This window comes from Procambarus clarkii, chromosome 23, assembly GCF_040958095.1.
Source record: "Procambarus clarkii isolate CNS0578487 chromosome 23, FALCON_Pclarkii_2.0, whole genome shotgun sequence".
Taxonomy (NCBI): domain Eukaryota; kingdom Metazoa; phylum Arthropoda; class Malacostraca; order Decapoda; family Cambaridae; genus Procambarus; species Procambarus clarkii.
In genome coordinates, this window is record NC_091172.1 from 18,331,970 (window position 1) to 18,357,714 (window position 25,745).

Here is a 25,745-nt window from a genome sequence, read left to right on the forward strand (position 1 = left end):
TCTCTCGTCTCTCTCTCTCTCTCTCTCTCTCTCTCTCTCTCTCTCTCTCTCTCTCTCTCTCTCTCTCTCTCTCTCTCTCTCTCTCTCTCTCTCTCTCTCTGAAATTACTGAGTAGAAGCTCGTGTAATGTCTCCACCTTATACGAGAATGTATTAAACTGTATATATTTCCAAAACTGACTATATTTCCAAAGAAAAGGCACGAAACTAGTGTCCTTTCACCTCACCTTACCTGACACCTTAGTTTTCTTACCCTCAGCCCCTCAGATGTGAGGGTAGAGCTCCTATTCCCCTCTCCCCTCTCTCTCACCGACATACCGGACACATACCCTCTTACCATAACATCCTGGACAGAGCAGTGGTCAGTATACCCCTCGCAGACCTCCTGCCAGCCTCTCACTTCCACCCCTCACCCCACCCCCCCCCCCTCAATATCTCCCCTCACCTACCCCTCAGTATGTCCCCCTCAACTCTCACATTCTCGAAAATGTTATTGAAGCCAGCACCACACAAGGTAATGTGATCCGCCACGCAGATGGACTTGAAAACCAGAGCACTTACAGGCTGCTGGACCTGGGGCCAAATTCACGAAGCAGTTACGCAAGCACTTACGAACGTGTACATCTTTGACGGCTTTGTTTACATTTGTTAAACAGTTTACAAGCATGAAAACTTCCCAATCAACTGTTGTTATTGTTATAAACAGCCTCCTGGTGCTTCGAAGCTCTTTATTAACTGTTTAATAATTGTAAACAAAGCCGCCAAAGATTGAGAAAAGAAGATGTACAGGCTCGTAAGTGCTTGCGTAACTGCTTCGTGAATCTGACTCCTGGTTTATTGCGTCAAGAACGAATAGATAAAATAATTTCGGAAACTATCACAATATATAATGGATACTCCGCCGTCCAAACATATACATAGCTGCCGTATATGCGACCCAGCAGCAGACGGGACCAAAGAGGTGAAGCTCAACCCCCTTTCCTTCCCCCCCCCCCCCGGCCGCAAACACTAAAATGGTCTGCGTTACCAACAAGAAGTTATCCCAAGAGTGGCTATCCCAAGAGTTATCCCGTTGACACGATCACGATTGATCCTTGATAACACACGACTGGATCACCTCGAGTCAAGGTTGTTGACCAAAGAGTTTGGGGAAATATATGAGGGTGGGTGGAGGGGGGGAGGTAAAGATTTGTGACCCGTTTGCATTGTTTAGTCGATTGTGTTACTGCAAGGTTTGTCTGGTGTTTGGGAACGCATTGTGGCGTTTGTCTGGTGTTTGGGAACGCATTGTGGCGTTTGTCTGGTGTTTGGGAACGCATTGTTGGCGTTTGTCTGGTGTTTGGGAACGCATTGTGGTGTTTGTCTGGTGTTTGGGAACGCATTGTGGCGTTTGTCTGGTGTTTGGGAAGGCATTGTGGTGTTTGTCTGGTGTTTGGGAACGCATTGTGGTGTTTGTCTGGTGTTTGGGAACGCATTGTTGGCGTTTGTCTGGTGTTTGGGAACGCATTGTTGGCGTTTGTCTGGTGTTTGGGAACGCATTGTTGGCGTTTGTCTGGTGTTTGGGAACGCATTGTTGGCGTTTGTCTGGTGTTTGGGAACGCATTGTTGGCGTTTGTCTGGTGTTTGGGAACGCATTGTTGGCGTTTGTCTGGTGTTTGGGAACGCATTGTTGGCGTTTGTCTGGTGTTTGGGAACGCATTGTGGTGTTTGTCTGGTGTTTGGGAACGCATTGTTGGCGTTTGTCTGGTGTTTGGGAACGCATTGTTGGCGTTTGTCTGGTGTTTGGGAACGCATTGTTGGCGTTTGTCTGGTGTTTGGGAACGCATTGTTGGCGTTTGTCTGGTGTTTGGGAACGCATTGTTGGCGTTTGTCTGGTGTTTGGGAACGCATTGTTGGCGTTTGTCTGGTGTTTGGGAACGCATTGTTGGCGTTTGTCTGGTGTTTGGGAACGCATTGTTGGCGTTTGTCTGGTGTTTGGGAACGCATTGTGGTGTTTGTCTGGTGTTTGGGAACGCATTGTGGTGTTTGGCTGGTGTTTGGGAACGCATTGTTGGCGTTTGTCTGGTGTTTGGGAACGCATTGTGGTGTTTGGGAACGCATTGTGGTGTTTGGCTGGTGTTTGGGAACGCATTGTGGTGTTTGGGAACGCATTGTGGTGTTTGGCTGGTGTTTGGGAACGCATTGTGGTGTTTGGGAACGCATTGTGGTGTTTGTCTGGTGTTTGGGAACGCATTGTGGTGTTTGGGAACGCATTGTGGTGTTTGGGAACGCATTGTTGGCGTTTGTCTGGTGTTTGGGAACGCATTGTGGTGTTTGGCTGGTGTTTGGGAACGCATTGTTGGCGTTTGTCTGGAGTTTGGGAACGCATTGTGGTGTTTGGCTGGTGTTTGGGAACGCATTGTTGGCGTTTGTCTGGTGTTTGGGAACGCATTGTTGGCGTTTGTCTGGTGTTTGGGAACGCATTGTGGTGTTTGTCTGGTGTTTGGGAACGCATTGTGGTGTTTGGCTGGTGTTTGGGAACGCATTGTGGCGTTTGGCTGGTGTTTGGGAACGCATTGTTGGCGTTTGTCTGGTGTTTGGGAACGCATTGTGGTGTTTGTCTGGTGTTTGGGAACGCATTGTGGTGTTTGGCTGGTGTTTGGGAACGCATTGTGGCGTTTGTCTGGTGTTTGGGAACGCATTGTGGCGTTTGTCTGGTGTTTGGGAACGCATTGTGGTGTTTGGCTGGTGTTTGGGAACGCATTGTGGCGTTTGGCTGGTGTTTGGGAACGCATTGTGGCGTTTGGCTGGTGTTTGGGAACGCATTGTTGGCGTTTGTCTGGTGTTTGGGAACGCATTGTGGTGTTTGGCTGGTGTTTGGGAACGCATTGTGGCGTTTGTCTGGTGTTTGGGAACGCATTGTGGCGTTTGGCTGGTGTTTGGGAACGCATTGTGGCGTTTGGCTGGTGTTTGGGAACGCATTGTGGTGTTTGGCTGGTGTTTGGGAACGCATTGTGGCGTTTGGCTGGTGTTTGGGAACGCATTGTGGTGTTTGGGAACGCATTGTGGTGTTTGGGAACGCATTGTGGTGTTTGTTTGGTGTTTGGGAACGCATTGTGGTGTTTGTTTGGTGTTTGGGAACGGATTGTGGTGTTTGTTTGGTGTTTGGGAACGCATTGTGGTGTTTGTTTGGTGTTTGGGAACGCATTGTGGTGTTTGTTTGGTGGTCGAGAGTTTCTGTGATGTATTTGAGAAATATAATTGATAAGACGCAAAAATCGCTGCAAGGCAACTTGGACAGGGTTTTAAAATAGACGAAAGTTTGGCAGATGCAGTTCAACCCTAACAATTGTTGGATTAACAGATACCAGTTGAACAATGATGGAATTATCAAATCTGAATACAAAAAAGATCTATGAATTCTGATTTCTAAAAATTTTTAGTATAAAAGATATTGCATAAAAGTACATAATAAGTTTAATATAAAGCTTGTATTTGTATATAGAAGCGTTAGCATAGAAAACGTTACTACGGGCTCGCCATAGCCCATGTTGCTTGAAGCGTATTGTTCCAGGTAGCGAATCTTGAACAACATAAAAACGTTTAAACAAACATGCATGTGACTCATACGTCAGGCTGCAAGCAGCCGCGTCCAACAGCCTGGTTGATCAGTCCAGCAACCAGGAGGCCTGGTCGACGACCGGGCCGCGGGGACGCTAAGCCCTGGAAGCACCTCAAGGTAACCTCAAGGTAAGGTAACACATGTACACCAAGTATTGAACACTCAGTTTTTCAGTCAACCTGTCCTCCAACAAACTACATCTGAATTTGGCAATATGGCAGAAAATAGATATAATTTGTAAATAAATTTAGGATTTGCTTTTCTAAAACAGCAAGTTAAGGGTCCTTTGGTAAGTTAAGAGGGCAAGAAGTTCTCCTAAGGTTTCAAAACGACATGAAAACCATTAATTGAAAATTTCCTCTCCGAACCTAACCAAGCAAGGCGGAGGACTCAAACAGAAAACGGGACAGTACGTTATTTTTGTGAGCCAATTTCATAAAGTACGTCCATTTTTGGTCACAGCGCAGACGAGCGAAAATCAACGTTATTTTAAGAGGACGAGGTTGAGTCTTTGACCATGTTCGGGACAAAAGTATACATGCTGGTTGTTCAGGAAGTACTTGTGTTGGCCTTAATAACCCTTCAGAGGTTGACAGGTCAGAAGTCCAATACCGAGCCATTTAATGTTATTCTTTAACTTCATCGTAACCTTGTTAAGCCCTATGTAGATCAGTTTTGGCCTCCATTATATAAATTATTCAACATTTACTTGTTCAGGGAAGGATAACAAAATTAATCACAGGAATTAGAAAACGTCACTGCGAAATTATATTAAGAAAGCTGAATTTACATTTTCTGGAAAGGTGAGGCGTATAATCGGTGACGATTGAAATGTTTAAATGGATGAAAAGGTATAACACTGGGAATATTAGTGGTGTTAAATATATTAACACACAAAAGGAAACGAAGGGTTATATACAAATTGGATAAATTTAGATTAATATAGTCCTGGGGACCATTCAGGCTTGTTCGCATTTGAGTTCCTCACGTGTACCCCAAAGAATGAGGTGATTTGATAAAATACTATGCCCAAGATTACCATCCGAGTGCCGATGGGGGTGGTTAAAATAGCTTCGGCTATCACCTCCTTATGTCCGGTCGTGATGGTCGAGTGGATTAAGGTGTCCTGTACATACCAGTTGCGTTGCTCCTGGCAGTATGGGTTCCAGTCACTTCTGCGGTGTGAGTTTTCAGTTGCATATAGTCCTGGGGACCATTCAGGCTTGTTCGCATATATATATATATATATATATATATATATATATATATATATATATATATATATATATATATAAGTAGTAGGGTGTGCGACGCACAGGTCATTTTTTTTTCTGGGAAAAAAAAGTACCTGTGCGCCCCAAGGGTTTCAGGTCTGGGAAAAAAAGTGCCTGTGCGCCCCAAGGGTTTCAGGTCCAAAGGGAAAATATCGTCTGTGCGCCCCAAGGGTTTCAGGTTCCAATATCGTCTGTGTGGAGCCAGGGTTTTCAGGTGAATTTTTGGAGTCACAGATTTTGAAGTAAGGATTTCTTATAACGAAAAATAATGTCATACAAGTTTGCTAAAGTTCTTATAAGAAAAATAATTTCCGAGACTTAGAAGTTTGTTAAGGCCTTATGGGAGAAATTCAAATAACGTGTGTAGCACTTTAGGGCTTCCAGGAGAACTCTACGGACATATTTTACATGTTTTCAACTTACAAAATCGTCTATGTAAGCCTTAGTTATTCATATAAATTTAGAAAATCACCTGTGTAAGTCATTGTTTTCAGGGTTTCGTACATCACACCCCCCTCCCTCCCCCCTTACCTCGCAATCTGTCGCCTCACCTGTGTTTACTTTAGACGTCAGCCAGCCAGTCGGCTCTTAATCTTATCTTATCTTATCCATAATATCTGGACCGTCCCTCCTCTCTCTCTCTCTCTCTCTCTCCTTTCATTCAGTTCAACTATTTTCCAACATCGTATGTTTGCTCCTTTTCATTAAGCAAGTCAGTATGTTTGCTCCTTTTCATTAAGCAAGTCAGTTTTACACAAATAAATCATGTTAGTAAGCAAGTTCTAGCTCACGTTCCCCACCTTAGTCCCCTGTCGTATAAAGAATACTATCATTCCAATCCCTCTAAAATTTAAAAATAATCATATTTCAAATGTAGTTCAATACAGTAATTAGTTACCAAGCTCCAGCTCTTGTCCTCCGCCTTAGCTCTCTCTCGTATCTTCGTTAGTATCAGTCCAATTTCCCTGAAATTTCTACCCTCTGTATTTCAGACATAGTTTAGTAAATGCAAACAATTATCAAACTCTAGCTCTTGTCCCCAGCTTAGTTCATTTGTACAAAATCATTAGTAACAGTCCAATTTCCCTTAAATTGTTACCCTCTGTATTTCAGACACCGTAAATAAAATCAAAATAGTTATCGAGCTCCAGCTCTCGTCCCCGCCTTAATTCTCTTTCGTATCTTTGTAAATAACCCATCAATTTCCCTAAAATTAAAAGCAGACATACTTCAAAGTTAGTAAATAAGATCAAGTCAGTTACTGAGCTCCAGCTCTCGTCCCCGCCTTAGTTCTCTTTCATATCTTCGTTAGTATCAGTCCAATTTCCCTGAAATTTTTTTACCCTCTGTATTTCAGACATAGTAAATATGAAGTAAACAATTATAAAACTCTAGCTCTTGTCCTCTGTCCAAGCTCACTTTTGTAAAATCATTACTCTCAGTCCAAATCACCCAACTACATTTTCAGACATAGTAAATAAAAAACCAGTTCAGTTATTAAGTTTCAACTCTTGTGCCCCAGCTTAGTTCATTTGTACAAGTTCTTTATTTTCCAACTAAATCACCCTGAGATTTAAGATCACCGTATTTTCTAACGTAGTAAAATTAATCTGGACATTAGCCTTAGATCATCAGACATAAATATATTCGATCAAGTCCGTCTCCAGCGTATCTCTTATCCGAGTATACACATAACCCCAACCTGTTTAATTATCTTTCACCCCCTCCCACCTTCCTCCATCTCATCCAAGTCTCGTAAATTTAAAATGTAGCTGTTAATTTGCGTTCTTTCCCCGTTCATAGCATATTCTCTGTAAGTTCAGATCTGTACTTAGTCTTACATATTCTCTACTTCTTTCCAATTTTATACAAGACTTAAACAACTATTACCGTCTCCTCTATCTTATTTAAACATGAGTCATATGTAAATATACCCCGACTCTTTCCATCCAATACAAGTCCTAGCTTGTTCACCGCCCAACTCACTACGCTATTTCTACTCTACATGTTATAGCATGTTTTCCGCTCATCTTGGTACCAACCCTTACAATCTCTCTCTCATTCCTTTTACATGTCTCAGCATGTCTCAGCATGTTCGCCTCGCATCTTACTACGCTGTCTACTTTACATGTTGTAGCGTGTATTACTGTGTCCCATATCTTATTTAAACATGAGTCATATGTAAATATACCCGACTCCTTCCATCCATTACAAGTCCTAGCTTGTTCACCGCCCAACTCTCTACACTGTCTACTTTACATGTTGTAGCATGTTTTCCGCACATCTTGATACCATCCCTTACAATCTCTCAATCCTTTACACATCCCATCTTTCAACCCTTTCTTACAATTTTCCTCCATCCCTCCGCTACATGTTCTTACCCGTTCATTACAGTCCACTACTTATTCTCTAATCATCTCTGTACTAATTCTCAAAACTAGTTGGTTCTGTCATTTTAGTAAGTAAGTAAGTAGATCATCGTTATTAACAACGACAACAACAACAACAACAACAGTAACATTACTAATTCACAGTAAGTTACTACTGAGCATTTGGTAGTTATCCATTTTCAAATAATGTCAATATAAATCATTCTAAGACATCTTCGTACAATTAAAGATACTTGCCCGTGCACTAAGTCATTACTTACAGTAGCATCTTAAGGCATTGTTTTCGTAACTCAGTTTTATTAAACATACACCTTCATTAGTCAAAGGAAAACTTTTCAAGTCATTGTATTCAATATTTCCGTTAAACTTACTACATCATGTCATTATTCGGTTTCATAATTAAGTACTTGTTTCAGTCCTCCAATGTAATAAGCAAATTATTCTATTAAGGATAAAGAAATCTTATTTAGAAGAGGCATTAAGTTTATTACAACATTTAACGCATACAAGTGTTCTTAGTAGTTATACAGGTATTCAAGAAATCATAAGTGTTCTTAGTAGTTATACAAGTGTTCAAGAAAATCATATACAAGTGTTCTTAGTAGTTATACAAGTGTTCAAGAAAATCATAAGTGTTCAAGAAGCAATTGGATTTATTATATATAAAATATTTCCTCTACAAATTGGACAGCATTTCAGAGCTAAAAGACAACCACTGCATGTCACCATATGTTTACATGGTAGTATTACAATATTTATATTTTTATCCATACAAACTCTGCATAAAATATCTTCTTCCCAAGATTGTTCTATACAGTCCTTGTTTTCATCAGTGTTAGTACAAGTCTCCGGTAAAGTTTTCAATCCCAGATCTTCAAGCGTAACTTCTTGTTCCTTTTTATCATCAACTGCTTCATAAATTAAGTCCCGTACCCGTAAATAAATATCTGTTCCCTCTTGCATATACCTCAACACGATTTCTAGACATCTACTTTGTATAATAAAAGGCAACAAATCTCTGGATTCCTTAAGGTACTCACTTAAAGCATATCTTATACTCTCCACAGGTATTAATTTTTTATGAATCAGATGTTTGAACTTATCCATACCCTCCATTAAGATATTAATTAAATCATTGTCTATAGGTTTTATAGGTAATGGTATTGTCAATCTAGCATTCTTAACAAATTCCTTGCCCCTTGCAAGAATAATGTAAGCACATTCTGGACTACATCTCGCATGTAACGTCCAAGGATCATCTTCTGGTCTCCAATTTCGTATTCCACAGGCGCAGTGATAGCAGCAGACGTGGTCACTTATACCTGAAAACCATAAAACAATCCAGCATTATCTCGTTACTATCTTTTAACTAATATTCATTATTTCTTTACTTATAACTCTATTAAGTTTAAAATAGTTAAAACACTTCATACCACAGTAAAAAAAACCAGCTTCTGCCAGCTCATGAGAAGTTTGCTTGACGCTTCCAGGCCATGTCATATCAAATGTCTCTAGGCGAGATTTATAAGTTACCAATCCTGGATTCAGCGATTTCCTAAATTTGATCAATCCCAGATCTTCCTTAGGAGGAGCACCACCTAAAAAAATATAACGTAGTTACGTAAATTATTCTTTAGAAGAATAAGAAGTATCTATTTAAGCAATCAAGTTTTGTACAGAGTATATAAGACTGGTATAAGAATACATCATAAGAATATATACTTACTACTACCACTTATTTTCTTATTTCCCAGTTCTATTTTATGGGAAACAAATTCCAGTCCATATTTGAAAGCTATCTCAGACACCTCTAAAGAAACATTGTCACTCCTCTCGCCTCTAATAAAGGCACAGTCTTGATTAATGATCTTATGACGTCTTCTGGGGGTATCACCAACAATCCATGCACCTACTATACAATAACAAAATGCACACAAACAGTAATCACTATTGCGAAGGTAATAGAACCCATCTTCAACTAAGTCAATAGGGTTTAACCACTTAATGGGCCAATCCACAAATGTTTGTAGTCTAACTCCTGCACATTTAAGGCTTTCTATACTGTAAAACTTCCTGGCACACAAAGGATCCATCGTGTGAGGGCAGCACTAGCTATTAGAGTAGGATAAGCAAGTATATATATCCCTAAAATAAGTATCGTACATCGCTACATATTTAACAGTTTCCTCATTTATAATAGACAGTAATCTCCTCTAAATACTTCTCTATTTAAAAATCCTTAAAGTTTCATAATTAAATGAAGCTCTTATATAAATACTTAGTAAACTACTTTCATTATTTATTAGACTTATTAGAAAAATACATCACTTTGGCAATCTCGCTAAAAGTATACTGTTACGTCATTATTCGTAGCTGCCGTACATAATGATAGATATATATATATAATTTAGTAGTAAATTCTTATTTAATCTAATTAAAATATATGCTTAAAGCATCTATATCCTAAAATGAAATATACTATTAGTTATAATGTAATATATAATATCACTCTAAGGTAACAAAAATCCTTATTAATATATTCAAATAAGTGGTAACTTTTACATTTCCCCCAATATAAGAGCGCGGACCTCGCATTAGGGATATTATTACGACTATCTGGTTCGTATCTACTACCTTACGAGGAAGAAAATTCACCATGGATACTGTTCTGACAACTTGTCAGGGTTATTTAACCGACGATTCATTTTGTAATAATGAAACCTGTATTGTGTACGGAGTGAACTGTATATCCTGTGTTCCCAGAGGAATGGCTCTAGACTTAGCCAAGAAATATTCTCATGCTGATGCTTATAATGTTCGCCGACCCTTGTACAGTCTTAAGAGATGTATCCCTGAAGATCGTCCAGTACCAGGAACAATTCATATCTCTAAAGGAGAAAATCTTCCGTATATTGTTGCTATAGCCACACAATACGGTATTGGATTACCTATAGAAAGTAATAACATTGCTCAGGGAATTATAGAAAACTCAAAAGACAGAAACATGCTCTCTGGATTAAACGAAGATACATCCATTAATCGTCTCGTCTACTTCAAGAATGGTATGAAAGATTTATTTAACTTTATCAAGGGCTCTCCTCAAATTATGAGAGTTATAATACCAACAGGAATTGGGATTACATGTGTTCGAAGAGATAAAGTTTGGGAAAATACTTATCTTCCTGTTATTGAAGATATGTATAAACAGTTAAAACCCTACGGAGTGGAAGTTAAATTACTGTTTAACGAGGAGATTATGCAGAGGAAGAGCAAGTAACACTTGGCAACCTTTTGTGTGCGCAGTGTTTCTACGCGCAGCCTAAAGATGTATATATGCTTCCCCCCGGAGTGATCTCTTACGGTGTCCTCCTCTTCTTGGATGTCAGAATCTACTTCAAGCTTGGATATTCAAGGCTATGGAGATCAAGACTATTATTGGAGACTTTGCCTCCCTGCCCGTCTACAATAATCACGACTGTTTATTGTACGATCTTGATGCTACGAGTGTACAAATGTGTAAAATTGTGCAAGGATTGTGGGATCGTTACCCATATGCGAGATTACATCGTGAAAACTTTCCTTACAAAAACAGGGCTGTTGTATCTTATCGCAGTAACCCTGGCAGTATACATATTGGAGAACCACCTGAATTTAACAACAGGATGGATGAAGATCCCCATCTACCCCTTATTATTGGTTTAGTGACTCAGTTTGCTAGTAGACCTGCAACTTTACCAGCATATGAAAATCCTCCGTGTGAAGTACGAAGTTTAGATGAACATTTTTACGATGGACTTGAAAAAGATACAGAATATCAGAGATGGCGCTGGTTTGAAAATGCTCTGAAGGAAGCCCTTGTTTTCATTCTTAAAAGATGTGTTAAGAGAATTATTATTCCATATGGGTTTGGCATGTCAAGTTATTTGGACAACTGCGCAGTATGGGAAAGTAAATATTTGCCTATACTTGAGAAAATAGGACAAAAACTACGAAAACGAGGTATTGTACTCTTCATAGTACGTCCCGAAAACATCGTTCCTCCTCAGTCATCCACCCACGGCATCTTTGAAAATAAGATTCCATACATTGCTGTTCTTCAAAATGGATCCACAACTAATGCTACTGATGCTGCTAGGACACCTGAAGATGATGCTACGCCTGCTACCGCTGATGCTAGTTCACCTTCTATCAACACTAAGTTGTCTGATACAATTAATTCAACACCTGTTAATGTTACTACGTCTGTTGATACTAATGTTACAATGTGTGTTAGTAGTAGTTTTACAAATTTAGAAGAGAAGATGGATTGGGAATAATAATGTCTGTAAATAATTTATACTTTGTACATTTTTACAAATTAAATACATTGTACATTTTTACACATTAAATAACAAAATAGAAACTCGTGTGTTTATTTTCTCCCTTTTTAATGTCTAAATGTCAACTCTACTTTTCTGAGTATATAGGAAGAGGTACGAAACTTTTTCTGTCTTACTTCAAGATGGATTGTTCTATGTACATGCAAGTGAAGCTTAAGCGTTTGAATAAGTGTATTATAGATGCTGATTTTACTAGTGATGAAATTCTAAAACCTGGAGACTGTCTTGTCTACGATTCTCATAATTTATCTGGTGGATTTGCACAACTGTTATGGGAAAAATATCCTTACAGTAAAGTTTCCGAGTGTGAAGTGGTACAGAATAATATAACTCCTGGTGGTATAGTACTTGCTTTATCTCCAGAACCAGAAATAAAACCTCATATTATAGGACTTCAATACAGTAGCTCTAATGAAGATCTAGGATTACAGAAAGATATTATTAAACGTTGGAGTTTTAAATCTGCAATAAGGCAAATTTGTTGTCAGGCAAGAAATAATAATTTAATCCAGCGTATAATTATTCCATATGGTATTGGGTTTAATGACGGAATAGGATGGAGTAAAGAAGAACAAGAAGAATGGGAGACACACTATTTTCCAGGACTAGCCCATTTAGCTTATGTTTTAAAGAATAATAAAAAAGAATTATTAATGGTTCGTATACCTCTTGGAGAAGATGTTACGGGGACTGGGAGAGAGAAGAAACAAGTAGAGGGTAGATCTAATAAACGGAAGAGAATGTCGTAGTTAAAACTAGTAGATCTGAAATAATACATATAACTAATTTGGAAACTACAGCTAAGAGAGAGGGGGCGGAGCGTAACAATCTCCGATGTGATAAGCTAGGTCGGGATATATCTTGACATAAACTCCCCATCTCGGTCCAGCAGTGAGAAGACATACTCGGATCGATGGCTGCTGTATACAGTAAGTGATTATTGTATGATGTACTTACAGTACTCGTTATATTTGTTGTGATATAATTTTTGCTTATTATTGAATATCTTTTAGTTTTGAAATATTATGATTATTTAATAGTCCCTGTGTTAAATATTGTATTTTTCTTTGTTTAAAGATCTACCCCATGTGATGGATGTGATGAGTCTACCAGGGTTTGGAAGCATGCCTGATCTTGTGTCAGAAACTATATGGCAAAGTCCAGCTTCGACTGTTTTGTGGAAGAATATGCCCCTGGCTGAAAAACGGACTTATAAAGTGATGACACATACTGATAAATGTACGCATGAGAACATTGTTCCAGCTCTAGCAAAGTTTATTAGCAAAAGTGAAAATGTTTTAATGATACTGATCGGTCATGATTTTATAAAGTTGAAAGAAGAACTTCCAATGATAAAATGCGACATAGTCTTATTTAGCTTAAAAGAGAGTGTTACAGATGTACTCAAGAAACACGAGAATTGTCAAGTGTTGTTGCTGACGAAAACTCCTAGTAAGGCCGAGATGAAGAAAATTTCTTTGTTATTTAAAGGCGATAAAATAATTTGCACTTTTAGACCTAAACCCCGTTTTAAATACATATTTCCAGAATTTGAAGAAGTGCCTATAGGATGTAACTTAAAGGATAAATTTTTTATAAGAAAATTTGTGGATGAAATTGGTTCTCCAAATGCTGCAAACTGGTTTATTAATAAGTTGAGTTCTGAAGAACGAGAAGTGTATACTATAATGAGCCAGGATGAACTGCAACAGCAGGTAAATAGTAAGACTGTGAAAGAGCTTAGTATTATTCACCCTAAAACAGAAGAAGATGAACATTGGAGTTTAATTGATCATATGGAGGAGAGCTTTCCATCTTTTCCGTTAAATTTAATAAAGATGAGACCAGAAATAGGATATCATACCCCCCAAAAGATAGAAATAGAGGCAGTGATGAGATTTATAGGACAGGATCCTGTACTTGGTGTTTTCTCTGGTATGGCCTTTATTGAAAATCTTATTAGGATAAGACATACTAATGTGGTACGAGCTACAGATAATTACTCGAATATGGGTGAGAGTAAGTGGATGGAGGTTGAACAAATGGATGCTGTAGAAGCAGTTAGGACTTATTGTAATGACAGAGAAGTACTTCTAATGTCCTGGCCTGAATTGATTCGTGATGATAATGTTTATAGCGATGCTTTCTATGTTTTAAAGGAATTTAAGGGACAAAAACTAATCTATTTTGGAGAAGGGGAAGGGGGATGCTGTGCATGTGATGGATTTTTTAACTTGCTGGATAGTGAGTTTCATTGTGTGAAATCAAATACATGTTTTACTTATAATTCTTTTATAAATTCAAATGTTTATTTCTATATAAGACTATAGTGTTTATGATTTCTTGAACACTTGTATATGTTTTTCTTGAACACTTGTATAACTACTAAGAATAACTGTATATAATTGCTTCTTGAACACTTATGATTTTCTTGAACACTTGTATAACTACTAAGAACACTTGTATATGATTTTCTTGAACACTTGTATAACTACTAAGAATAACTGTATATAATTGCTTCTTGAACACTTATGATTTTCTTGAACACTTGTAAAACTACTAAGAACACTTATGATTTCTTGAATACCTGTATAACTACTAAGAACACTTGTATGCGTTAAATGTTGTAATAAACTTAATGCCTCTTCTAAATAAGATTTCTTTATCCTTAATAGAATAATTTGCTTATTACATTGGAGGACTGAAACAAGTACTTAATTATGAAACCGAATAATGACATGATGTAGTAAGTTTAACGGAAATATTGAATACAATGACTTGAAAAGTTTTCCTTTGACTAATGAAGGTGTATGTTTAATAAAACTGAGTTACGAAAACAATGCCTTAAGATGCTACTGTAAGTAATGACTTAGTGCACGGGCAAGTATCTTTAATTGTACGAAGATGTCTTAGAATGATTTATATTGACATTATTTGAAAATGGATAACTACCAAATGCTCAGTAGTAACTTACTGTGAATTAGTAATGTTACTGTTGTTGTTGTTGTTGTTGTCGTTGTTAATAACGATGATCTACTTACTTACTTACTAAAATGACAGAACCAACTAGTTTTGAGAATTAGTACAGAGATGATTAGAGAATAAGTAGTGGACTGTAATGAACGGGTAAGAACATGTAGCGGAGGGATGGAGGAAAATTGTAAGAAAGGGTTGAAAGATGGGATGTGTAAAGGATTGAGAGATTGTAAGGGATGGTATCAAGATGTGCGGAAAACATGCTACAACATGTAAAGTAGACAGTGTAGAGAGTTGGGCGGTGAACAAGCTAGGACTTGTAATGGATGGAAGGAGTCGGGTATATTTACATATGACTCATGTTTAAATAAGATATGGGACACAGTAATACACGCTACAACATGTAAAGTAGACAGCGTAGTAAGATGCGAGGCGAACATGCTGAGACATGCTGAGACATGTAAAAGGAATGAGAGAGAGATTGTAAGGGTTGGTACCAAGATGAGCGGAAAACATGCTATAACATGTAGAGTAGAAATAGCGTAGTGAGTTGGGCGGTGAACAAGCTAGGACTTGTATTGGATGGAAAGAGTCGGGGTATATTTACATATGACTCATGTTTAAATAAGATAGAGGAGACGGTAATAGTTGTTTAAGTCTTGTATAAAATTGGAAAGAAGTAGAGAATATGTAAGACTAAGTACAGATCTGAACTTACAGAGAATATGCTATGAACGGGGAAAGAACGCAAATTAACAGCTACATTTTAAATTTACGAGACTTGGATGAGATGGAGGAAGGTGGGAGGGGGTGAAAGATAATTAAACAGGTTGGGGTTATGTGTATACTCGGATAAGAGATACGCTGGAGACGGACTTGATCGAATATATTTATGTCTGATGATCTAAGGCTAATGTCCAGATTAATTTTACTACGTTAGAAAATACGGTGATCTTAAATCTCAGGGTGATTTAGTTGGAAAATAAAGAACTTGTACAAATGAACTAAGCTGGGGCACAAGAGTTGAAACTTAATAACTGAACTGGTTTTTTATTTACTATGTCTGAAAATGTAGTTGGGTGATTTGGACTGAGAGTAATGATTTTACAAAAGTGAGCTTGGACAGAGGACAAGAGCTAGAGTTTTATAATTGTTTACTTCATATTTACTATGTCTGAAATACAGAGGGTAAAAAAATTTCAGGGAAATTGGACTGATACTAACGAAGATATGAAAGAGAACTAAGGCGGGGACGAGAGCTGGAGCTCAGTAACTGACTTGATCTTATTTACTAACTTTGAAGTATGTCTGCTTTTAATTTTAGGGAAATTGATGGGTTATTTACAAAGATACGAAAGAGAATTAAGGCGGGGACGAGAGCTGGAGCTCGATAACTATTTTGATTTTATTTACGGTGTCTGAAATACAGAGGGTAACAATTTAAGGGAAATTGGACTGTTACTAATGATTTTGTACAAATGAACTAAGCTGGGGACAAGAGCTAGAGTTTGATAATTGTTTGCATTTACTAAACTATGTCTGAAATACAGAGGGTAGAAATTTCAGGGAAATTGGACTGATACTAACGAAGATACGAGAGAGAGCTAAGGCGGAGGACAAGAGCTGGAGCTTGGTAACTAATTACTGTATTGAACTACATTTGAAATATGATTATTTTTAAATTTTAGAGGGATTGGAATGATAGTATTCTTTATACGACAGGGGACTAAGGTGGGGAACGTGAGCTAGAACTTGCTTACTAACATGATTTATTTGTGTAAAACTGACTTGCTTAATGAAAAGGAGCAAACATACTGACTTGCTTAATGAAAAGGAGCAAACATACGATGTTGGAAAATAGTTGAACTGAATGAAAGGAGAGAGAGAGAGAGAGAGAGAGGAGGGACGGTCCAGATATTATGGATAAGATAAGATAAGATTAAGAGCCGACTGGCTGGCTGACGTCTAAAGTAAACACAGGTGAGGCGACAGATTGCGAGGTAAGGGGGGAGGGAGGGGGGTGTGATGTACGAAACCCTGAAAACAATGACTTACACAGGTGATTTTCTAAATTTATATGAATAACTAAGGCTTACATAGACGATTTTGTAAGTTGAAAACATGTAAAATATGTCCGTAGAGTTCTCCTGGAAGCCCTAAAGTGCTACACACGTTATTTGAATTTCTCCCATAAGGCCTTAACAAACTTCTAAGTCTCGGAAATTATTTTTCTTATAAGAACTTTAGCAAACTTGTATGACATTATTTTTCGTTATAAGAAATCCTTACTTCAAAATCTGTGACTCCAAAAATTCACCTGAAAACCCTGGCTCCACACAGACGATATTGGAACCTGAAACCCTTGGGGCGCACAGACGATATTTTCCCTTTGGACCTGAAACCCTTGGGGCGCACAGGCACTTTTTTTCCCAGACCTGAAACCCTTGGGGCGCACAGGTACTTTTTTTTCCCAGAAAAAAAAATGACCTGTGCGTCGCACACCCTACTACTTATATATATATATATATATATATATATATATATATATATGTATATATATATATATATATATATATATATATATATATATATATATATATACATATATATATATATATATATATATATATATATATATATATATATATATATATATATATATATATATATATATATATATATAAATGTTTTTTCTAGAGGCTATAAACAGGAGCTAAATTACATGGGCTCCAGGTCCTCCTGTTTTCATGTTTAGTTTCGCTTATGTTCAGTTTGCCAGAATCCATACAAACACAATAGGCTGCTGTTGGCTATCCCTCCTGTTCCATTGAACGCGTTTGGTAGAGTTGAGCGTTCTATCCATTTCACTGTCCCCCCGTCTCTATAGTTGGTTGACGGGATGACAATGGGCTTCCCTCTGGGTCTGGAAGCACAGATTGGTGGGGTGTGGGTGTGGCCTTTTGTGGGAGGTCGAGACGCCAGCGCGGTGAAGGAAGGTGATTCTGTTGTCTGGTTGTCATGTCCATTGTGTATTTCGGAGGGCCGATCAGGTTTAGTGTGGTAGTTGAAGTTTTAATCTGGATTTGGTTTGGATGCCTGCCGGAGGGCATCCAGGATATCAGTGGGACGTAAGGTGCCCATCTCTTCCTGTGTGTGTGTGTGTCTACTCACCTATTTGTGCTTGCGGGGGTTGAGCTCCAGCTCTTTGATCCTGCCTCTCAACTATCAAGTTGAGAGGCACAACTAACAAGTTGTGTGTGTTTAGTAATTGTAAGTATATATGCTGTTAGATGTATTTTGGTAGATTCACGGGTGTGTGTGTGTGTGGTTAAGATGGATAGGCTGGTGTGGTTGAGATGGGGAAGCTGGTTAAGAGGGGAATAGAGGTTGTTAGTGTTTTTGAGATCGGTAGGTTAAAGGCCGTTATTGATCCCAAGTAAAAAAATCAGCTCTCTTACCTTATAACCTCTCACTCCTTCCTTAAAAACGTCTCACTTCTACCATCCTCATGATCCCCTCACTGCTATACTCACCTCCCTCCACACCTACCCTCATCACCCATCACATTAAACATAGAACTCTTCATGCGATAATAAGCCTTAATAATATCGTAAAGAAGACCAGAATTACCCCACCACAAAAGTCGTCTGCTCCTGTACCCTCCAGTGTAGAAACATGTAGCAGGAGCAGTAACAGTAGAAGTAGTAGTAGTACCAGTAATAGTAGTAGTAGTAGTAGTAGTAGTAGTAGTAGTAGTAGTAGCAGGCACAGTAAGATCAGCAGTATCAACAGTATCGCCAGAGCAGGTGCAGGAGGCGGGAGTCACCAGACTCGCCCCTCACCCAAGGGGGGGATGGGGACACACACACCCCAACACAGCCAGGGTCTCCAACAGATGGTCTCGCTACAGAGTAAACAGTCGTTTGCTCTCTTGGTATTCCCATGTACTCCCGGGGCCGGTAATTCCCCCCATGCTCTTCCTTCCCTCCATTCTCTTTTGTTCCCCCTTCTTCTTCTTCTTCTTCCCTCCTCTTCTATCCCCTCCTTCCCTTTAATATCCTATCTTTATTTCCCCCTTCCTGTTCTTCCAAACCGTGCTCCTCTCTCTTGTTCAGTTACCCCTATTCCATTAACCGTGTTTCTGTCTCCGCTTCACCTGCCTTACTTCCTTTAATTAACCCTCCCTTTCCCTTTCTCTCTTCCCTGGCTCCCCTTTACCTGTCGTCTTGCCAACCCCCCTCCCTCCATTCCGATATTTCCCCTCGTCGAAACCACTTTATCCCGGCCGCTCCTCCCTGCGCCTCCATCACGGAAGATTAAAATCCCGTCAAAACATAATATAAATTCACTCAAATGAATTTGACCGGGTGAGCCAGACCCCACCCACGTCCGTGGCCTCACCCACGCCCGTGGTCCCACCCACGTCCGTGGCCTCACCCACGCCCGTGGTCCCACCCACGCCCGTGGCCCCCAACCCACGTCCGTGGCTCCCACCCACGTCCGTGGCCCCCACCCACGCCCGTGGCCCCCACCCACGTCCGTGACCCCCACCCACGTCCGTGGCCCCCACCCACGCCCGTGGCCCCCACCCACGACCGTGGCCCCCCACCCACGCCCGTGGCCCCACCCACGTCCGTGGCCCCACCCACGTCCGTGGCCCCACCCACGACCATGGCCCCCACCCACGCCCGTGGCCCCACCCACGACCGTGGCCCCCACCCACGCCCGTGGCCCCCACCCACGACCGTGGCCCCCACGCACGACCGTGGCCCCCACTCACGCTCGTGGCCCCCACCCACGACCGTGGCCCCACCATCACACTCTTCAACCCAATGTTAACAGACACTAACAAACTCCTCAAAATAATATCGGATTAATCGGATTAAAGTACAAACCTTTAGTGGTAAATGACCACTGGAACCAACCAGCGCTTGCAGTGAGACGCAATGATTGATCAAAGGTACATATGTAATTGCCTGTACATTTAATTACCTCAAGGTAATTACCCGCGGTGTCGCTAAGCCTCGAAATCACTTCAAGGTAACCTCAAGGTACTCAAGGTGCATGTACGTATCTCCAGCTGTAAGCAAACTAGTGAAAGAGATCCTATCAGAACACTTAAAAAGAGATTTCATTAGCCTTCACGATTCCAAGATTCACGATTTCCAGGAGAGTCTTCCTTCGCCCCGACCAACTCTCTCAATGTAATGTGAGAAGATTGATCGGGATAACCCAGAGGTGGAGAATATCGCATCATCAAGGCTGAAGACCAGTGCTCTGTGCTCTTGTTGTTTTAACTCTAACTTAGAGCCACTTGCTTCCTCTTTCTCTCCTTTTATTCTCTACAGAGGGGGGTACCGGGGCAGATGTCTTTTGAAAATGACGAGTCATAATAACGTTGCTGAACATATTATGATCAAACCACACATCAGAAAAGGGAGAAACCACTGCACCTCTCTCTTTCTCTCTTTCTCTCTCTCTCTCTCTCTCTCTCTCTCTCTCTCTCTCTCTCTCTCTCTTTCTCTCTCTTTCTCTCTTTTTCCCTGTCGACAGTTCGCCATGTTTCGGCTCGCAGATGTCTCATTTACTCCAGATTTACGACCGTGGGGCACCAATTTGAATGTCGTATCTCGCCAGGTATAGCTTTTTCTTGCGCCAGTTGCGAAAATAGATGTGATGAGCAGAGCCGTCAGCACCGAGACAGCCGTCAGCACCGTCAGCAGCACTTCTGACGTCGGAAGTCAACCACATGTTAGTGGTCGTTGAGACGCGACTCACCGGTATGATAAATGGCGATTAGAGACAGATAAAGGTGCATAGAATCAGGACTGGCAATTGGGCGTGGCTGGCACCGCGTGTGGAGGGTTTGGTGACATATTTTCTCTGGATTGGAATACGCACGCGTACGCGAACGCAAACAACAAACGCAGGGGGGGTTATATGGTGTTATTTAACAAAGGATTTCCTTAGGGCACGTTCCCTTACACCTGATGTTGGTGGTCCTCCTGGCAGTTATACAGGAGTCTGGGCAACTGTTGTGGGTTGCGTCATGTGTATGACCCGTCTGGAGGCCTCTGAGGACCTTTATAAACCTACCTAACAAGGTTCCTGTCTCGCACAATATGAACCACACACACACACACACACACACACACACACACACACACACACACACACACACACACACACACACACACACACACACACACACACACACACACACACACACACACACACACACACATGACAAAGAGTACTGGGAAGACGGGACACCACGAGCGTAGCTCTCATCCTGTAACTACATTTAGGTAATTACACTTAGGTAATTACACACACAGGGCTTGGTAGCCTGGTGGATAGCGCGCAGGACTCGTAATTCTGTGGCGCGGGTTCGATTCCCGCACCAGGCAGAAACAATTGGGCAAATTCTTTCACTCTGAATGCCCCTGTTACGTAGCATTAAATAGGTACCTGGGAGTTAGTCAGCTGTCACGGGCTGCTTCCTGGGGTGTGTGTGTGTGTGTTGTAAAGAGAGAGAGAGAGAGAAAAAAAAAGTAGTTAGTAAACAGTTGATTGACAGTTGAGAGGCGGGCCGAAAGAGCCCGCCTCTGCTCAACCCCCGCAAACACAACTAGGTGAATACACACACACATACACACACACACACACACACACACACACACACACACACACACACACACACACACACACACACACACACACGCTCCTCCTACATACATACACACAAGACTGGGACTTACAAAATAATCTATACAGTTAATACAATAGATAAACATTATGATTGTGGCAAGAGAAACAAAGGAAAACTCGGGCAAACTGTAAACCAAGATGAGTTACAGGGGCGTACACACACTACTTCCCCCCCTCCCCCCCCCTCCTCTTGGGAGAGCACTGAACAACAACAACAACAACAGGAAGTAGCAGAGTCTAACTCCATACACCGTTTTAAGAACGTATATGAAAGTAGGATAAGAGTCTTGGGAACAACGTTAATTACATCATTTGGCTAATAACGATAGCTAAACGAACTAGAGGGTTCAGTTCCTGAACCGATTATGTGCCTCTGTAATCCTTTACACCACCGCCCACGGGATGGGTATGGGGTGCATAATAAAGAAAGAAATTGAATAGGCTAATAACGAACTGCTTAACGAATCCGAGTGTTTCGTTACCATTGGCGAACGACAAAGGCATCGCATAAGGTGAAGAGGTAAATGATTCAAGGGATCTGAAGTAAGGGAATCGGGGAACAAAGGGACCGGTGAAGGAAAGAGAATTACCGGTGACCGTATATGGGGGGATTAAACATAGCTAATGAGTGGAGGGTAATTAAATGGAGTAGTTACCGACACGCGACGGTACACTTAAGACGTCAGTCAGACACACAGATAGAACCCCAGGAGCTGAAGCTCGACCTTCCCCACCTCTCAGTCTCCCTGCATACCCCTTGCCCATACCCCTTGCCCATACCACCTTCCCCATACCCCTTCCCCATACCCCCTTGCCCATACTCCTTGCCCATACCCCTTGCCCATACCCCTTGTTCATACCCCTTGCCCATACCCCTTGCCCATAACCCTTCCCTATACCCCAACATACTCCCAACATTCCACATTTAATAACTGGTAATAAAGGTCGCTCTCTCCCCTTCAACGCTCTAGGTCTGGCTACTGTTTTAAGAGCGAGTTAGTTTGGTTAATTAGAAGTTTGTTAAGGTTTTATGGGTTAGTTGCGGTCACTAGTATTTCCTAATGAAAGTGCTCCGGGCTGCAGAAGTCTGACCCCAGCGCTGGGTGGCTGTCAGGAATTACCTGCTGACTCTCTTATGAGGCTCCTTCTGCCTTGTTAGTGTCACTTTTATTGCTAGTAGTTAGCAGTAGCAGTAGCAGTAGCAGTCATACTAGTGGTTAGAGTGTTTACCTAAGTGAGGTCAAGCACAATGCGCTTCGCCTACTGCCCTTGTTATATCTTTTGCGTTTAATTTAAATTTTCTAGCGTTTGAATTATTTGTCGTATCTGGTTTCACATTTGTGGATGGAGGTGGCTTCCAGAACTTCATCTTCAGTGTATTCCACTTGTTGGCCACCGGTACAAGAGACAAGTATTTTCTTCCATTTTGTTTTTCATTCACCTTTCTAGCTTTTACCTTTATTCTCTTATCCTACTTTCACTCAATTTAAGGAAGCGCGCCTTATCCATCTTGTATATTCCAGTCAGTGTCTCGCATGGTGTGGTAGCTCTGGAATCTGTTGATGAAGAGTGTGAAAATCTTTTCTATAAATTCATCAAATGATCAAACAAATCCACAAGGGCCGTGACGAGGATTCGAACCTACGTCCGAGAGCATCCCAAACGCTGCCTTAATCGACTGAGTTGCGACATGGTCAAAGTCGTTCGAATCCTCGTCACGGCCCTTGTGGATTTGTTCATTTGATGCATCACGCTGTTGTGATTTCTGTGAGTAATTAAATGATTAGTTTATATTAGTATTTTAAATTGTATTCTCATCGTTAGATATTCATGTGATCTGAATGCAGTTATTATGAGCTTAGGTAAATAATTCACTGTAAACGTATGTACACTAATCCAACTATAAATGTACTAGACAGACATTTATGAATAGTTTTTGAATTTGAGTAGCTTAACCTTCTCAGCTTTGGCATTGATCCTCTTACATACAGCTGCTCATTTTCAATACGGATTTTATGCTTCGCAAGTTTCCATTCATATATGTTTATATTAGATGTTCTGCTTAAGGCTGCTTTTGCAAGCATATCAACAGTATCGAACTTTGGGATTACTAACATGCGATGATATCCAGACCAACTTATTTTTTATACATATTTTCTTAAACAACTAAAACATTCATTTGGATTACACTGACAAGTTTCTGGGTGTTTCTACTGCCTACGTTCAGTGCTGCGAGTGCACTCTACGAGTCACCTATATATAATTCCACTGCATTTGTCTTAAGAAAACAAAAAAAGTATATCTCAGCAAATTGGTTTCGAGTCGTAACAGCCCAATCATTGACACTCTTCAGTGAACGAGAGAAGATTGTTTAAATAAATTACATGCGCCTCTGGTACATCTTCCACCCTCTTCTACTGCCATGATTGTAGCGAAAATACACATTATTACCCATAACCTGAGCACTCTCAGTGATGCTATTCACTCTTAACTGTTTTAACACTGCAAAGTGTAAACTGTCTTTCTAAGGTGCATTTTCGAAATCTAATGAATTGACTGATTGATTTGCCATTAAGTCTAGCACGTTTTAAACATTTTGATGCAGGTGTCAACTTAATATAATCATCAATCAAATTTACCTTTCTATATACGGACCTGACGTGAGTCTTAACATAAAGAGACAACTCAGATTGAAACTTCATATGATACAGAGCTCTGCTCAATATCTTCCTGCCGAAGGCATTGAGTATTGTGCCGATGGACTAAAGCCTCTCCTTCATGGAAGGTGTGTCAACCCAACTCCCACATTGGCTACTCTCGTGGACTCTGCAACCTACAAGACAACTCCTATAGCCTCAGTTTGTTAAGTATCAAGATATTTGAGCTCTTTATCTCTATATAATGTGGTAGTGATAGTAGTAGTAACAGCAGTAGTAATAATAGTAGTGGTGGTAGTGTTGGTTGTAGTAGTGGTAGTAGCAGTGATGATTGTAGTAATGGTAGTAGCAATGATAATTGCACTGGAGGTTGTGTTGGTAGTAGTAGTAGTAGTAGTAATAGTTGAAGTAATAATAGTAATATAAGTATTGTGTTGTTTGGTCGTGATTTCACAATGTTTTTATTGTGTAATTTGAGGTAAAATATATTTTTAAACTTGATTCTTCTAGAGTTGATGTTAACAGAGAAATGCAAGACAGCAGAACATACCTTTTTTCATATAAGTTTTCTCCAGCTATTTATTTTTATTAATATTTACAAGTTTTTTGTCCTATATAAACAGTTTATTCAGGATTGGTTAGAGATGTTTCTATTTATAAACATTGTATTTTCTATTTCTGTGTACTGAGTAATCAGTTGGAGGAGAGGAATTTTTGTGTAAGATAATTCTCTCTCTCTCTCTCTCTCTCTCTCTCTCTCTCTCTCTCTCTCTCTCTCTCTCTCTCTCTCTCTCTCTCTCTCTCTCTCTCTCTCTCTCTCTCTCTCTCTCTCTCTCTCTCTCTCTCTCTCTCTCTCTCTCTCTCTCTCTCTCTCTCTCTCTCTCTCTCTCTCTCTCTCTCTCTCTTTCTCTCTCTCTCTCTCTCTCTCTCTCTCTCTCTCTCTCTCTCTCTCTCTCTCTCTCTCTCTCTCTCTCTCTCTCTCTCTCTCTCTCTCTCTCTCTCTCTCTCTCTCTCTCTCTCTCTCTCTCTCTCTCTCTCTCTCTCTCTCTCTCTCTCTCTCTCTCTCTCTCTCTCTCTCTACTCCATCTCTCGTATTCTCATTCTCTCATTTATCCTCCCCTCCTCATCACCTGACGTAATCACCACCTAACTTATTCACCATCTGACTCACTACCCACCTAATTTATTCAGCATTTGACTCATCCACCACCATGCTCGTCACCTGAGTCACCCAACACCTTGTCACCCAAAATGTTCCCGCCCCCTTCCCCTTCCTGTCACCTCTTCCTTCCATTCATCACCCTACCCTCACCACCTTTCCTCACTATCCATCCATCTATCTCCCCCCAATCTCCGCTTATCACCACCCCTCGCTCACACATTCGTCACCCTCTTCCCCCCTCCACTAACCCATTCCCATTTCCTCCTCCCTACGTTCCCCTCTCCCTAGTGTCACAGGACCGCCGACTCCCCTCACATAGCTCATCATTTTGTAAACTAATTATGACCCCCCTACCACGTGTCTTCCTGCGCGACGAGACTTACCTCTCACAGGATGAACTGCGACCAGGGATCTTACTCCCTGGTCGCAGTCTCCCTGGAATAAAAAAAATATGTTATTAGCATATTTTTTCTCCTAGGAGACATTCTTGATGGGGGTCAATGCTTCTGGGAAAAAAATATTATTTTAGGGTATTTTTTCTTCGCGGGAAAGGCAGAGACAGAAAAGTCACGTCTGTTCTGTCTTCCCCTGGGTAA

At 40.5% G+C, this 25,745-nt stretch overlaps 2 protein-coding genes across 4 annotated transcripts in view; one reads left to right on the top strand and one right to left on the bottom strand.

The window, feature by feature from the left end:
* The window catches only part of LOC123764036 (uncharacterized), a 297,148-nt gene that overhangs the window by 61,669 nt on the left and 209,734 nt on the right, over positions 1 to 25,745 (top strand). The gene's annotated exons all lie outside the window — the stretch shown is intronic.
* LOC138367870 (baculoviral IAP repeat-containing protein 8-like) lies at positions 7,727 to 9,510 on the bottom strand. The gene is made up of 3 exons (XM_069329917.1): positions 8,991 to 9,510; positions 8,698 to 8,862; positions 7,727 to 8,586 (listed from the first exon to the last, which is right to left on the bottom strand). The coding sequence occupies exons 1-3, from the start codon at positions 9,355 to 9,357 to the stop codon at positions 7,901 to 7,903; spliced, it is 1,218 nt and encodes a 405-aa protein (XP_069186018.1). The 5' UTR covers positions 9,358 to 9,510; the 3' UTR covers positions 7,727 to 7,900.

What these genes read in the sequence shown, in the direction of transcription:
- LOC138367870 (XM_069329917.1), bottom strand. Translation starts at nt 9,357, where the DNA reads ATGGATCCTTTGTGTGCCAGGAAGTTTTACAGTATAGAAAGCCTTAAA. An exon ending in TAAGAAAATAAGTGGTAGTA is followed by an intron (nt 8,863 to 8,990) that starts GTAAGTATATAT and finishes ATATTTTTTTAG; the next exon opens with GTGGTGCTCCTCCTAAGGAA. An exon ending in AGCTGGTTTTTTTTACTGTG is followed by an intron (nt 8,587 to 8,697) that starts GTATGAAGTGTT and finishes TATGGTTTTCAG; the next exon opens with GTATAAGTGACCACGTCTGC.